Source organism: Panthera leo, chromosome D4, assembly GCF_018350215.1.
Source record: "Panthera leo isolate Ple1 chromosome D4, P.leo_Ple1_pat1.1, whole genome shotgun sequence".
NCBI lineage: Eukaryota > Metazoa > Chordata > Mammalia > Carnivora > Felidae > Panthera > Panthera leo.
In genome coordinates this window covers 88,557,464-88,571,904 of record NC_056691.1, presented here as the reverse complement: position 1 = coordinate 88,571,904, position 14,441 = coordinate 88,557,464, and the positions used below count along the sequence as shown (strand labels likewise).

The 14,441-nt window shown below is 47.1% G+C and overlaps 1 protein-coding gene across 10 annotated transcripts in view; it reads right to left on the bottom strand.

The window, feature by feature from the left end:
* Positions 1-14,441, bottom strand: part of ABL1 (ABL proto-oncogene 1, non-receptor tyrosine kinase) — a 150,051-nt gene that overhangs the window by 42,448 nt on the left and 93,162 nt on the right. The window contains exon 1 of one of the 10 annotated variants that reach the window (XM_042914298.1): positions 8,622-8,735. The exons of the other annotated variants lie outside the window; for them this stretch is intronic. Coding sequence (XP_042770232.1) covers positions 8,622-8,700 — 79 coding nt within the window. The 5' untranslated portion in view covers positions 8,701-8,735. Of the gene's footprint in view, positions 1-8,621; positions 8,736-14,441 lie in introns of those variants that run through there. 10 annotated transcript variants of the gene reach the window in all.

Here is a 14,441-nt window from a genome sequence, read left to right as displayed (position 1 = left end):
GTTTTAGCACTTCCCACTTACAGGCATTATAAGCATTAAGCTAAATGGGTTTCTGGAGAAAACTCCTTTTAAAAATAACAAGTAAAAAAAAAATAATAAAAATAACAAGTAAAAAATAAAGTTACTTAAAATTAGACCAAGGTGGGGCTCCTGGGTGGCTCAGTTGGTTGAGCTCCCGACTTTGGCTCAGGTCATGATCTCACGGTTCATGGGTTTGAGCCCCACATCGGGTTCTGTGCAGACAGCTCAGAGCCTGGATCCTACTCTGGATTCTGTGTCTCCCTCTCTCTCTGCCCTCCCCTGTTCACGCTCTGTCTCTCAAAAATAAACAAACATTTAAACATTTAAATAAATACATAATTAGACCAAGGTTTAAGTATTTCCCCTGGAATCTTTACATGATAATGTTCCTAGCAAATCAAGTTTAGGAAACAGAATTCTCCGCGTTGTCTCTATCAGCAGTCCAAGTATTAACTTTCTGAAAGATACACAGAGCCAGTCCCCTCCATCAAAAAGCAAAAACATAAAAAGAATTCTGGATCGCTTTCTAGGACTCTGTTGTCAAAGAAGCCTACGGTTACTGGAGACGGAGCATAAAGACGGACACCTCACCATCTTCAAACCACTCTGAATACGGCACCCCCACACCTCACCCCTGCCTCATCCCAGCTAAGTTTACACCCACATCGTGGCCACTTTTCCTCCTCAGTCTCCCTGATGGGTCCTGTCCTGTCCGTGTGGCCCACCGTGCCCTTGACTGGTTTCCCTGACTCTGCCCACTGCGTTGTGCCTCCACACTGCCACCAGAGGGGTCTTTCTAAAATGCAGCTCCGACCGAGCGGCTCTCCTATTAAAATCCCACGGAGAAGGCTGCTGGCAGAGGCGGAAGAGATCCTGCCCGTCACTGGTCAGCCACTACGTACTAGCAGGGTCACCTGTGGCAACACAAAGAACAGGACGGTCAAGTGCCCTGCAGGGTAGACTGCGGTTTGCAGATTATCAGGCAAGACGCGGTTCCTAGCGTGTAACAGGCCCTCTCAGTATGGCTGGGGTCATCATCAAGTCCGAGTTCCTGAAGCGGGTACACGAGGCCCTGCAGGGTCTGGTCTGCGACCAGCTTCTCCCACAACCCCTGGTCCCCCATTCCAGCCTCCCCAAACCTCTGGAAGCTTCCCCCACCGAAGCTTGTTGCTGCCCCAGCTTGTGAGCACTGTGACAAGTGCCATTTACTCTCTCCAGAATGCCTCCCCAGCCTACTTTCCATCCTCCTGGACTCACCCCTTCTAGTGAGCCTGACTGGTCCTCCCTCCTCCCTGCACCTCACCCCTAACTGATTATCTCCCCTTCACCTCATAGGTGAAGAATCTGTTAGCCTGGGCTCCAGGGTGGACAAGCCTTGTTTAAATTCAGTCTATCGTGCCTTGAAGACATTAATTTCCCAGCCTCAGTTTCTCGATTGCACAATAGGGCAACAACAGTATCTACTAAACCGGGCTGTCAGAAGGGCTCCACGCACACCGCAGGTGGAGAATTTCTGCACAAACGCCACGTGTGGTACCTGGCCCTAGGACCCTGCCCTACAGGTCAAGTACTTCTTCATTTATTATTGTTCCCACAATAATGTGAACTCTGGGGCAGAGACCAGCATTTTTTTTTTTTTTAATTTTCTTTAATGTTTATTTTTGAGAGAGAGAGAGAACGAATGGGGGAGACACCGAGAGAGAGGGAGAAACAGATTCCGAAGCAGGCTCCAGGCTCAGAGCGCTCAGCCCAGAGCCCAACGCGGGGCTCGAACTCAGGAGCCGCGAGATCATGACCTGAGCCAAAGTCAGATGCTTAACCGACTGAGCCACCCAGGCGCCCTGAGACCAGCATTCTTATCACAGCCTTCACCCTCTGCCCCGGGCTAGGCAGGACATACAGCACCACCAGGTGTTTATTTAAATGAACAGCTAGGCAGAACCCCTTGCACTTGACTGTCTTTAGCCACAAAGTAAAATATTAAGTCTGGAGTGAAGAGTGTACCTTAATTATCTGTGAACCTGCAGAAACAGCAGACAGCAGGATGGAGAGCAAATGGCACTTTACCAGGAATGCTTTTATAAAGATCTAGGAAACGCAATCATTTTTTTAAAAATGGAATGTAAACCATGGTCAAGATCCCGAAACACAGCGCAACGTAAAAGTACGTTTCTCTGTGCTTTCACAAGAAACAGGACTCGTGACAGGCCGGTATGGGCAGACGGCCCCTCCACACACTTTTTTTTTTTTTTTGTCTGTGGGGGAGGAAAGGGTCCCCAGATCCTGGCACTGGCCCCAATTCAAACTGTGGGCAGTGAGCCCGCTAATCAGAGAAGCATTTACTCTGTCACAGGTCCTTTTCGGCAAACTGAAAGCCTCCCCTTCTGCCTTGCCAGGCCGGGGATGGTTTGCGAGTACTCACTTCGTATGTCCTGATCTCCCTGAAAAGGTCATCAAGGATGCCTGGGTCAGGTTAGACCCGACTCACCGAAGGGGCTACCCAAGGGCAGATGAATCCCCGAGAATGTCTTGTTTGCCATTATTCCCCCTATTGCTAACCTGAGTAACTGAACAGGACCATAAAAAGCTATCTGGGTTCCAAAAAGCAATGGCTGATTCTATTCACGGCCCACCTTTTCAATTCAGTTTTTTCTTTTTTTTTTGAAAAAAAAAATTTTTTTTTAATGTTTATTTATTTTGAGACAGAGAGAGACAGAGCATGAACGGGGGAGGATTAGAGAGAGGGAGACACAGAATCCGAAACAGGCTCCAGGCTCTGAGCTGTCAGCACAGAGCCCGACGCGGGGCTCGAACTCACGGACCACGAGATCGTGACCTGAGCCCAAGTCGGCCGCTCAACCGACTGAGCCACCCAGGGCGCCCCTTCAATTCAGTTTTAAGGCATTCCGTGTAGGGTGCTACACTACCCCCCCCCCCATAAGTCTATTAAGCAGACTCTCTCATGACAGGTGTTTTGAGAGGCCAGGCGACAGAGGCAGAGGTGAAGGTTACTCACGTGCCTCTCCCACGGCTTCCCATCCATCAGTCTGCATGGCTCACACTCAGCCCCTTGCACTGCTTTCTCTCTCTCTCTCTCTCTCTCTCTTTCTCTCTCTCTGGATCTTGCTCTCTCCCTTCCTCTCCTCTGGATCTCTTCCTCTGCCCACCTCTGCCATCCTCCCCCCGTCCCGTGTCCCCTGGGTTCTCCCTTCCTGGTCTCAGCCTTTCTCCTCTTGGGTCTCTGCCTCCCTCTCCTCCTTAATTCCCACCTCTTTCTCTTTCTCCCTCGTCTGTCTTCTCTGTCACCCAACACAGACAGTGTAACAAAGTACCTAGGTGTGGGTTAAGAAAGAAGGATCTGAACGCCAATTTCGGGGACTGACAACTCTCATCATCGGAGGGCAAAGTTAGACTCTCAAATGTCAGTAATTAGCAAGCTGTTTTTCCAAACGGCTTTGGAAGTAGAACTTCAACGAGGCAAGAAAACAAGATTGACCATAATTTGCTCTGTGTTCTTTTTTTAACCAAGGTAATCTTGGGCCCAGCCGACTATGAAAAATGACTTAATCTGCCCTCTCTGAGGCTCAAATTCGGGACCTTCCGATTAGGAGACGGACGCCTGCCAGCTGCACTAAAAAGGACAATTTAAAATTGACCATACGTTGGGAATTATTAAAGCTGGTGATGAGTACAAGGAATTCAATGGGCTGTGTGCTTTTCCTTTAAAAAAGTAAAACAAAACAAAACAAAAAAACCCACAAGCCCCCCAAAACTAAGAATTTATTTTATGAATCTTTCTGGGTGTTTAATTATGATCCGCTATTACAGACGGAAAGTTAAATTCTTCCCATATCCCACTTGATCTTATGGTCTTGTATTTACCTTTTCCAGTTTTATTGATATGATTTACATATCACATTGTGTAGGAGTTTCAGGCGTACAACCTAACAACTTGCTGTATGTAGACTGTGAAAAGATTAGTTACCACAGTAAGTTTCGTTAACATCCGTATCACCACACAGTTGCACGTTTTTTCCTTATGATGAGAACCCTTAAGATCTACTTCTCTTAGCAACTTTTAAATATACGGCACAGTGCTGTTAACTATACTATCTATAGCATAACTATATAGTTACATCTATAGTCTAACTAACTATACAGTGCTGTTAACTAACTATCGTGTTGTACAACGGTGTTATGTATTTTTTTTTTTAATTTCTCCGTCGACCATTTTTCCTGTTTCTATTTCGGATCAGCGATTACACTGGCAAAATTATGACGATTTTAGAACAAGGTAATGAGAGGTAGATGTTCAGTCTTCACATCTTTGGAGCTGTGGAAAGAGTAAGATGCCAATCATGAATCAAGGGGATTCCTTTTCCACAATTAAAACATTCAGCATGGGCGTAAGAAAGGATCTGGGGCAGGGGCGGCGGGGGACGCCTGGCTGGCTCAGTGAGGCGAGCGCAGGGTTCTTGATCTTGGGGTCGTGAGTTCGAGCTCCACGTTGGGTGTAGAGAATACTTAAATAATTAAAACTTACAAAAAAAAAAAAAAGGATCAGGAAAAGGGAAGATACTTTTCCTTAAAACTGATGATAGAAGTATTAATTTTATAAATCAGAGCAAACACGGAAACAAACTGTCTTGTTAACAAGAAAAACTATGGGTAGGTTCAGCTCGATTCTGTCATGACTTCAGCCATTGGAGAAACTGGCAATGCCAACCTTTTAGACTGCTCAATATTTGTTTAAAGTTACAGCTGATATGTGCTAACATCCTGCTCTGTGCCAGGCTCTGTGCTGAACAATGTAAGTGAAATCTCTCCCGCAAATCTCACAACTCAACGAAGGAGGGCCTACCACGAGTTGTATTTGGAAATGAGAACGCCGCCGAGGCTCAGACAGCACGATGCCCAGGACCAGCGGGCAGCAGGGTTGGCATCCAGGCCCCGGCCGGCTGGCTCTGGAGCTGCGGGTGTCACACGAGAAGAGGACTCTGCAATGCCCTAGCCACGAAACTGTCTGCATTTAGGGACCTCTCAAAGGAACCTCATGCGGGTATAAATGCAAACAGTCAGCACTTTATCGATTTCAAAACCTTCACGTGAACCATCTCCTAGATCCCCAAAACGATCCTCTCAAGGTTGGCTGGACAGAGGATGTTGGTTCTTTCTGTCTTAGAGGCAAAGAAACAGAGAGGCCGAGAGAGGTTAGACAAAAATGGATCTCCTGACTCCAAATTCAGAAGCATTTCCAAAGGGCACAGGGGCCTTTCTCCTCCTCCTCTCTAGAAACCTCATAGCGGCGGTATGCAAATAAGGTAAGGGTGTCTACAAAGCACCTGGTGCCAGCGCCTGTCACATCATAAATGCTCACCAGTTTTAATGTCACCTCAAGCGAGGAGAACTGGCTGGCTTTCCATTAGGTTCCTGGAAGAGGCTGGCATTTTCTTTGTTACTAAACAAGGGAAGCACGTGATGAGCCCAGGAGAGAGTATTTAGAAAGAGAGCCTGGGCTGCTCTACAGAAGTTCTAACACTGTACATATCTGTGCAGCTGGCACCACATAAAGTATTTGCCAGAAAGTTAACTGCTGAAAAGCAGCATTTTAAAGCGGCCCTTAAAATAAATTTTGCAAGTTCAAGAAGAGTTCACTTCACATTACTTTTGATTCCACACTACAGAGCTAGCATATACATGTACAATATTCATGAACGATGTATGCAAATACACACGTAAACAAAGAAGAGTGAACTGGGGAAAAAAAAAAAAAAAGAATTCAAATGGCCAGTGCTCGGGGCGCCCGGGGGGCTCAGTCGGTTAAGCGCCTCACTTCTGCTCAGGTTCGGGGGTTCGAGCCCCAGGTCAGGCTCTGTGCTGACAGCTCAGAGCCTGGAGCCTGCTGCGGGATCTGTGTCTCCTTCTCTCTCTGCCCCTCCCCCGCCCGTGCTGTCTCTCTCTGTCTCTGTGTGTGTGTGTCTCTCTCTCTCAAAAATAAACATTAAAAAAATGTTTTTTACATGGCCAGTGTTCATGTTTTTTTCCACATCTCTAGGGGGAAGCAATAATCAGAAAGCTGGGTGTTTGAAGTCAACCTAAGATTGTAAAGCTAAATGTGGTCATGGTGAATACATACTGCCTATAAACACACATTTCCACAAAGTTGGAACGCAAAATTCAAATGTTTTAAATGCTCATTATACGCATACAATATCTCCAGAAGGACACACAGGAAAACTCCTGAGTGACTGCCTCTGGGTAGGGAACCTGGGTAGGAGACACAATTACTTTTCACTAAATACCCTTTTAGAATGTTCTTTTTTAAAATCATGTACAGCTATTTTAATATACATTTAAATTTTCTTCTGCGAAAGATGTTCATTTTTATCAGTATTAGCCTTCTAGAAAAGAAAGAAAGAATAGCCTTATTTCAGACGTTCTTGAAGCTGCCATTTCCACATCCACAGAGAGTGCCAAAGGTCACAGTCACAGTTGGTAAAGCACCGAATGGCTGAAACTCGGCTCTCTGGAGCCAGACGGTATGGGTTCAAATCCCAGCATCACCACTTGCTAGCTCTGGGACCTTAGACAAGTTTCCTAAGCTTCTGGGGCCTCAGGTTCCTCATCTGTAAAGTGGAAATAACCACAGGGCCATCATGAGAAACACGCACACCGAATCATATAGAAATACTGAAACACTGCTTGGCATATAGTAAGCGTTTAATTGTTGCTTTGACAGCTAGGCCTGGGGAGCGCATAGATGCATGATCAGGTCGCATTCACGGCGGGAACCATCTTTGACAGAATGCAAAAGCTGACTTATATTCGACTCTCTGTGCCCTGAGCTGCCTGCGCCCTGAGCGGGTATCAATAAACACTAATTGATTGACTTAGGAGGTCAGTAAAAAACGGAAAGGCTGGACAGGAAGCAGTAAGACGCTTTAGATGAGATCCACCCCCTAAAATAAAAACCAATAATTCAACTATGCACTAAATCTCCGGTTTACCCCAAGAAAACAGTCTGCCCTAAATCTCCGGTTTACCCCAAGAAAACAAAAACAATGTCACAGCTCTGAAAGTCCAGTTCATCTACTCCGCCCGTGGGCGTCCATCTGCAAATGGAGATAATGCCTAACACTAACTCGATACAGATGTAAATGAGAATGTGCTCAGAATTTTGAGCAACTTGGAAAATAAGCGACGCATTAACTGAAGATGATTTTGGCCGCTTCCAATGCCAACTTTCAGGGACAAATAAACCATCTCCTCCCTCCAAATGGTGGATTTTGTGAGCCGGCTCGAAGGCCCAAAATCGCAGGCAGGGAAGAGGGATGCATGTCCACATCCTGCGAAAGCAAGAGCAAACAGGTTTCACCTGCATCACTGGTGTTTATGGTTTAAGCTGCTTATGTGACTCCAGGCAGGCCCTCAAATCAAAAAGGAAAAAAAAAAAAAAAAAAAAAAAGGTGGCTGGTGAGGGTCACGGGGGTATTAAAAAAAAAAAAAGTTGGAAGGAAAAGAGGTTAGACCATTTATGAGGCCTTCGTTTATTTCTCCTTCCTTTTAAAAAGAAGTACGTTACAACTTCATGGCACACTAGCAGCAATCCAACTTGTTCTCAGATGAGCTTTACGTTTCTATTCCTATTTTAAGTCCTCAGTGAAAATGACAGAGAAATACCAGCAGGATTTCGTCTGGGATGTCCGGTCCCTACGTCAGGTCGATTTCAAGTCCAAAATGACGACCCCCACGCACCCTCCCCGGTTCACTTTCTTTCAGTTGTTACTAGCAAAGAAAAAGAAAGACAACAGGAAAGAAGGGCACAGGGGATGAGAGAAGGGAAGGAAAGGAAAGCAGAACGGAAAAAAGGCAAAAAGAAAGATGCTCCTGGTTCTGCACTTTTTATGGAGCGAACCCAACATGAGGCCCCCCCTCCCCCGCCAAGTACGCTGGACTCATTCACAACGCCTTCCTCAAATGTGTAACTTCGCTTCCCCCATCCCCGCGAAAAGGGAGAATTCCTAAGACCTCGTCGTGGTCTGCAGATAAGAGTGGGTTGGGGGTTGGGGGCGCGTGGGGCGTGGGGTAGAAAGATCACTTGAAATTCCGCATCCATAAATGGTAGAGCGGTGTTCCTTTGTACACGACACTTAATGAGAATCACATGTTTCACAAACACGGGTCGACCTTTTTGACACATAATTCCCAATTCACGGTGGAAATTCCACAACGTGGGCTCACAGGGCCGTTCGGGCCTGTAGAGTTCGCTTTCTCAAACTTTCTCGGGGAGAGCCCCCCCCCCCCTCCGGCTGGGGGCCCGGAGACACCGCCATCCCGGCGTGGGCTCCCAGGGTAGGGCGCGGGGACCGGAGCCCCGCACCCTCCCGCTCGGCCCGCAGCGCCCAGGCAGGGTCGCGGGAAAGACCAGGAGAGAGCAAGAAAGGGTGGGGGGGGGGGGGGCAGAGAAAGGGAAAGGGAAAGGGAAGGGAGGGGCAGGGAGGGCGCGGAGGGAGCGCGCGCGGGCGGGCGGGCGCGGCCCGGGAAGGCCCGGCCCGCGGCCCCGCCGCCGCCTCGAGCGCTCGGCGCCAGCCGGCGCTTACCTTCCAGGTAGCAGCTGGAGGACGAAGAGAGCCCCTTCTTGGATTTGCAGCCCACCAGCTTCAAGCAGATCTCCAACATTTTCGCGGGCCGGCGGCGTGGGGGCCGGCGCCCCCCGGCTCGCTGCGCCGCGCGCTCAGGCCCGGCGCGCCCCGCTGGCCCCGCGCGCCCTCCCGCGCCCCGGCGGCCCCGCCACGCCGCCTCGCCGCCGCCCCGCGCGCCCGCCCATGGCCGCGGCCGCGTCTCCGTCTCCGCTCCGGACGCGCCTGTTAACAAAGGGCCCCGAGCCCGGCCCGCGAGGCCCGCCCCCGCCGCCGCCTTAACCCCCTCGGCGCCGCGCCGGTCGGCCGGCCCCGCTCGTCGCGGGCGATCGGCAGGCCCGACCCGGCCCGGCCCCCTTGCCGAGATCCAAAACCAACCCGGGGCCGGTTTCTAGGTCCACACGGGTGCTGATTTCAGGTGCAGCACCGAGTGGTTCTCAACGTTGCCGAGTCCTAACGGCCCAAAAAGGACACACGGGCTACTCTGGCTGCCGCCAGCGCAGGCCTGCTCGGCCACCACTTTTGCAACCTCGAGCATCTCCGTGGCGAGACGCCAACCTGTACCGCTTACAGCCCAGCTCGGCGGGTGCGCGGGGCTCAGGCAAACGCTGTGTCCCCAAAATGTTGGTGAATAATGCAGATTCCTCTGCAGCTACCAGTGCTGGTCTCATTTCACGTTCACGGAGTCTACAGTGATTAAGGCTAACTCAGTGGGTGTATAAAGAATGAATAATCAGAGCTAGAACCAACATGACAACCTCACAGGTATGCAACACGTTTGTCAAATCCTACATTCAGACTAGGAGATGGTTGGAAACGGGAGGAGAGGTGTGAGTTCAAGTTCAAACATAATTTCTGATTATATGTAAAGGGAATTGAGCTTTCACAAGGAGAAATACTCAGAGGCAGGGCCTGGGTCCCTTCTTTGCCTTATTTTCTTCCACAAGGATTTTTTTCCCCCTTGGTTTGGTGAGTGCCACAGGGTACCGTTATTTGAAACCCATTTCATTGCCGTTCAGGGCTCAAATATTTATAGCTCTGGTTAGGACTGATCATATACAATATTATAACAAAATAACAATAATCACAATGGTGTATTATGTGACACAAAATCAGAAATCTAGATCAGCGGGAAGTAACAGGGAACCCAATCATGCCAACGAATTTAATAAATATCATATATATTTCAGTAACAATAAGAAAAGGAATTTAATAAGTAGTACGAAGTAACTGCCCTGCAACAGAGAAAAAAAATCAATGTAGCTCACATCTTAGAACACATGAGTAGTAATAAGAAAGGATGCGTGGAAGATCTTAGGAGTAGATCTGATGTGCGTCAGACTCTTAGGAGAAACATGGTCCATTCGTTACAACGCTGCGTTTGCACAACGATCCTGTGAGGACTGGGGTGGTTATTATCCCAAATCTTCAGGGTAAGACCTGGTAGTCAGGAAAGTCAAGCACCCTGCCCAAGGTCCCGTAGTTGGAAACCGACGCTGGTCTGCCTGGTTCCAAGGATCAGGCTCCTGACCGGAGGATTACACTGTACCCTCTCATCAACAATAAATTCCAAATGGATTAAAGCCTTGGAGATCTGTATCTTTGGTTAAATAGCTACCATATCGGGGCGCCCGGGTGGCTCAGTCGGTTAAGCGTCCGACTTCGGCTCAGGTCACGATCTCACTGCTCATGGGTTTGAGCCCTGTGTCGGGCTCTGTGCTGACAGCTCAGAGCCCGGAGCCTGCTTCGGATTCCGTGTCTCCCTCTCTCTCTGCCGCCCCTCCCCTCCCCATATAAATAAACATTAAAAAAAAAAATAGCTAACATATATTTCAGAGCCAGTGTTGGTTAAGAGACCCTGGCTACGAACAGTCAACCCCAGAAGGCAAAGCTGGACTCATTTGTTATACTTTCCAGCCTATCCTGTAACAACAGAAACCTGGGTATCTTGGAATGGCTCAGTAACAAGATCTTCATGTAGGTCTGCCAAATACAGCACATAAAAATTCACAAGTGGACTGGACGTGACTCGTGCGTATCACCGGGGTTCTCAGCCAGGGCATTAATAACTTTTCGGAAGTGTCCTACCGAATTGTGATCGGTGTACAAAATGTGTTTGTCCCGCAACTGAGTGGTTAGTGCTGTGGCACCAGCTCAGGCCTCATGAGCACCTAAGAAGGCGCGGGCAGGACGTTAAGTGTGCACCTGCAGACACAAGAGACGAGCGTGGTGACTGTGGGTGCCATCTAGACTCTGGGAGGCACGCTCATTCTGCTAGAGGGCCTGCAGGTAGTGCCAGCTGACTGGCTTAGTGTTGTCTTGAATCTTTCAAACTCCCAAACGTAGCACCAAAAATAGAATTGAAAGCGTGCCACCAGGACAAACTGAAAAATACAGTATCTGTTTTGGTGCCCTTCCGGAAAGTTCTTTATTACTGGACCAAACAATAATAAAGCGTGTCACTGATACAGCATTTCAGGTTTAAAGAGCCGGACTCAAATCGGCAGCTTAGTGCCAACAATTATACGTTGGCAGGCATTTTTGCGGCTCTGACCGCTTCCTTGAATACTACCAGTTAATACAGGTCCGAATACTTGTTTGCATGTGAGGCACTTCATGTTGGGATGTAAGTTTATTTTAAAAGGCTAATGGCTATTACGAATATTCTCTTCTTGAATCTAAAATGACCTTATCCTCTCAAATCCTCTTAAAATGAGTAATGCTTATAAACTGCATCCAAACCTTTTAAGTTATAGTTATAAAAGCATGCATCCACAGGTCTGGCGAAACACTCTGAATCAGCAACAACAAATATTGAAAATTTTGCCAACCTGTACACTGCCAGACCACACTGGACCCAGCTTTTGATGCGTTTGAAACTCATTTGCAAGGTACAAAAGGCGCTGTTACAAGCAAATAAAGGCGAGCCCCGATCTTCTTACAAGAATGAAAAAAAGACCCGAGAAAGGTTTCCCTTGAGCAACCTTAAATCCAAAGGCATGAACTTACACAAGCAAAAAAACGAAAAAGATGTGAACTAACGTGTTGGTTTGGTTGCATCCAGTTTGGGAAAGAAACAGACTTTTAATGTGCACCTGATACGTGCCAGGCACCAGTGTTACAACGATCCCATGAACTTTGGGTAGTTTAATTCCATTTCACAGATAAGGAAACTTGGGGGGATGGGGAGAGGGCTCTGTCCAAGTTCACACAGCTCTGGAAGCGGTATGGTCCAGAGCCCCTGACCTTTCCAAAATGGCACACGATTTTCAATTTAAGGGAAAGGGTAAGATAAGCAAAGCTAGAGGTTGAAATAAAAATCGTTAACTGTTAGGGAAAACGTCTTAAAAGAAAACAGTTCAGAAAACTAGAACTATTGAAGAATATTTTAAAACGTATTAAGTATATATCGTTTTTTTATTTTCTAGGTTTATTTATTTAGAGAGAGAGTGCACATGTGAGCATGAGAGGGGCAGAGAGAGGGAGAATCCCAAGCAGGCCTCAGCACAGAGCCTGACATGGGGCTCGAAGTCAAGAACCTTGAAATCATGACCTGAGCCGAAATCAAGAGTTGCACGCTTAATGGATTGAGCCACCCCCGTGCTCCAAAAACCACTGTTTTAGAAGAGAGAAGAGGTGCTTGTTTTCACTGGAAATAGGACAAACGTGAATGGATATTTCTAAAATTTTCTCATTTGAAACCAATTTTTTCCTCCATCTAGGAAACACACAACTCTAGAACAAGTCACCAAAAGAGGACCCTTCTCTTAAAGATTTTAGGCTAAAGACAATTTTTTTTTAAGTTTGGAGTTCAGTCCTATTTAAATGTGGGGGGGGAGGTGGGGCAAAAGTGGGTCAAGGGAAGGAGACAGGAGCTGCAGGATGGGGGGTCAGGTGGAAGGGAGACAGGTGAATCCGACATGGGGCCTGGTGTGGAACCCCCCCGGACCAGATGATCCCAAATGTGACAGACCCCTTCCCTGTTTCTGGCCCAGCCAGTAACTTTGGGGGGTGGGGGGCGGGAGAGCAAAGATCTCGAAGTAAGCGCATGCTATTTTACACGCACCTGCCAACAAAGCCCACTTCCTCTGACTCTGCAAACACTCTCCCGCGAGAGCCTGCTGGGTCCAGTGTGGGTCCAACAAAAGGAAAATGCGGCTCAGAAGACCACATCAGTCAGTCGCATCCATTTTGGCCACTGTACAAGGACACACGTGCATCTCTTACAAGTTTTCCCATGAGATAGCACTACCTGGGGGTCAAGTGTCACAAAGGCCTGCTGACTCTGGACTGGTAAGACGGGGAGGCAACACGGCAGAGGCTGAATGAGCTACTCACGCAGCCTAGCTCCGAACGGCACGTGTACATCATCCACTGTGGTGGCCTGGGCAACTGACTTCACCTCTCAGAGCCCTCATTTCTTCGACCGTTAACACTGGGGGTGAGGGGCTATCTCACAGGGTTACGAAGATTAAACATAATGTATGGAAGGTGCTCCATATACAGTAGCTATTGTTATTTCCAAAAGAGCCCCCTTACCAGATCAGATGATGGTCTGTGTTCCTGCGTAAGTCTTACTGGGACTAAGTCAAGAGCTAAAATTAACAAATGTGATATGTGAAAATGATTCCAGAAAGCACGGTCTGAGGGAGTGAAAGTAGTCTGGAGGTTTTCCAAGGGACAAGGAATCCATTTATTTTATTAAGGGAAAGAAACACTAGCTATGGAGTAGGAGTAGCAACTGAGATTGAAATGTCAGAGTCCTACCTTTCATCCGAAAGCCAGGGATTGCAACCACAGCTTTGTGGCAAATCACAAACTCCACACCCCACATCTTTAATGGGGGCCGATTTCAGGACCAGGACTTGATGAGCTAGCCGCACACAGTTAATACTGATTGTTTTGTTAGTTCCCCTGGTATTTCCAGAGCTACAATTCTTAGCTGGGGGCCAAATTCGAACTGCCTTAGAGTAAATCTACTTTCTAGAAAATCTCATTACATCAAGACTCTACATTTTTATAATTAACAAGTCAAACATAACTATTAAACAATAATTTTTCTCTAGCTGGAAGCAATTTATTATGGGTATGCCCATTTTTAAATTAATTTTAATTTTTAATCAAAGTAATACACATGCAAGGTTAAAAATCAAATAGTACTGAAGTTTTGTAATAAAAACAGCAATCCCCTAACTCCATCCCCCAGTTTGCTGCCCCAGAAGCAGGCAGCCTCCTTCAGATTTCTAACTAATATCCTCATATTGTTTCTGGAGTCATCAGCTTTCCACATTATATTTGGTAGCATCCCAACCTCCCTAAACAGTAAAATCACAATTTTTGGTTAAATCAATAGTGTTTACATTACTGTGATGATATAAATATTGTTCACTGTTCTGCCAATAATATACTATGAATATTTCCTTTATTCATTTAACCTAGAGATATTAATTACCTTGATTTTTTTCATTTGACTAATCTTCTATAGATCTATTACTGTTTCCCCCCAAATATTTCGAAGATCTGTTAAACACCTGGTAGTATTTTTTCCAAATACTAAAACACTTAAAATATTCTCAATTCTAGTTATTGACTTCTGTTCTTCTTTTGCTGGAATTCACTGTCCAGTGCCTTCCTGAAAAGAAAAAAAGGTGAGGGGGGGTGGAAGGGTGGGTGCTGCAGGTCCAAAAAATGCCTTTCTTCTATGCTACTCTGACAGTTTGGCTGGGTATAGAATTCTAGGTTAAAAATAACTTTTCCCTATAGGAACGACCCAACACTAAT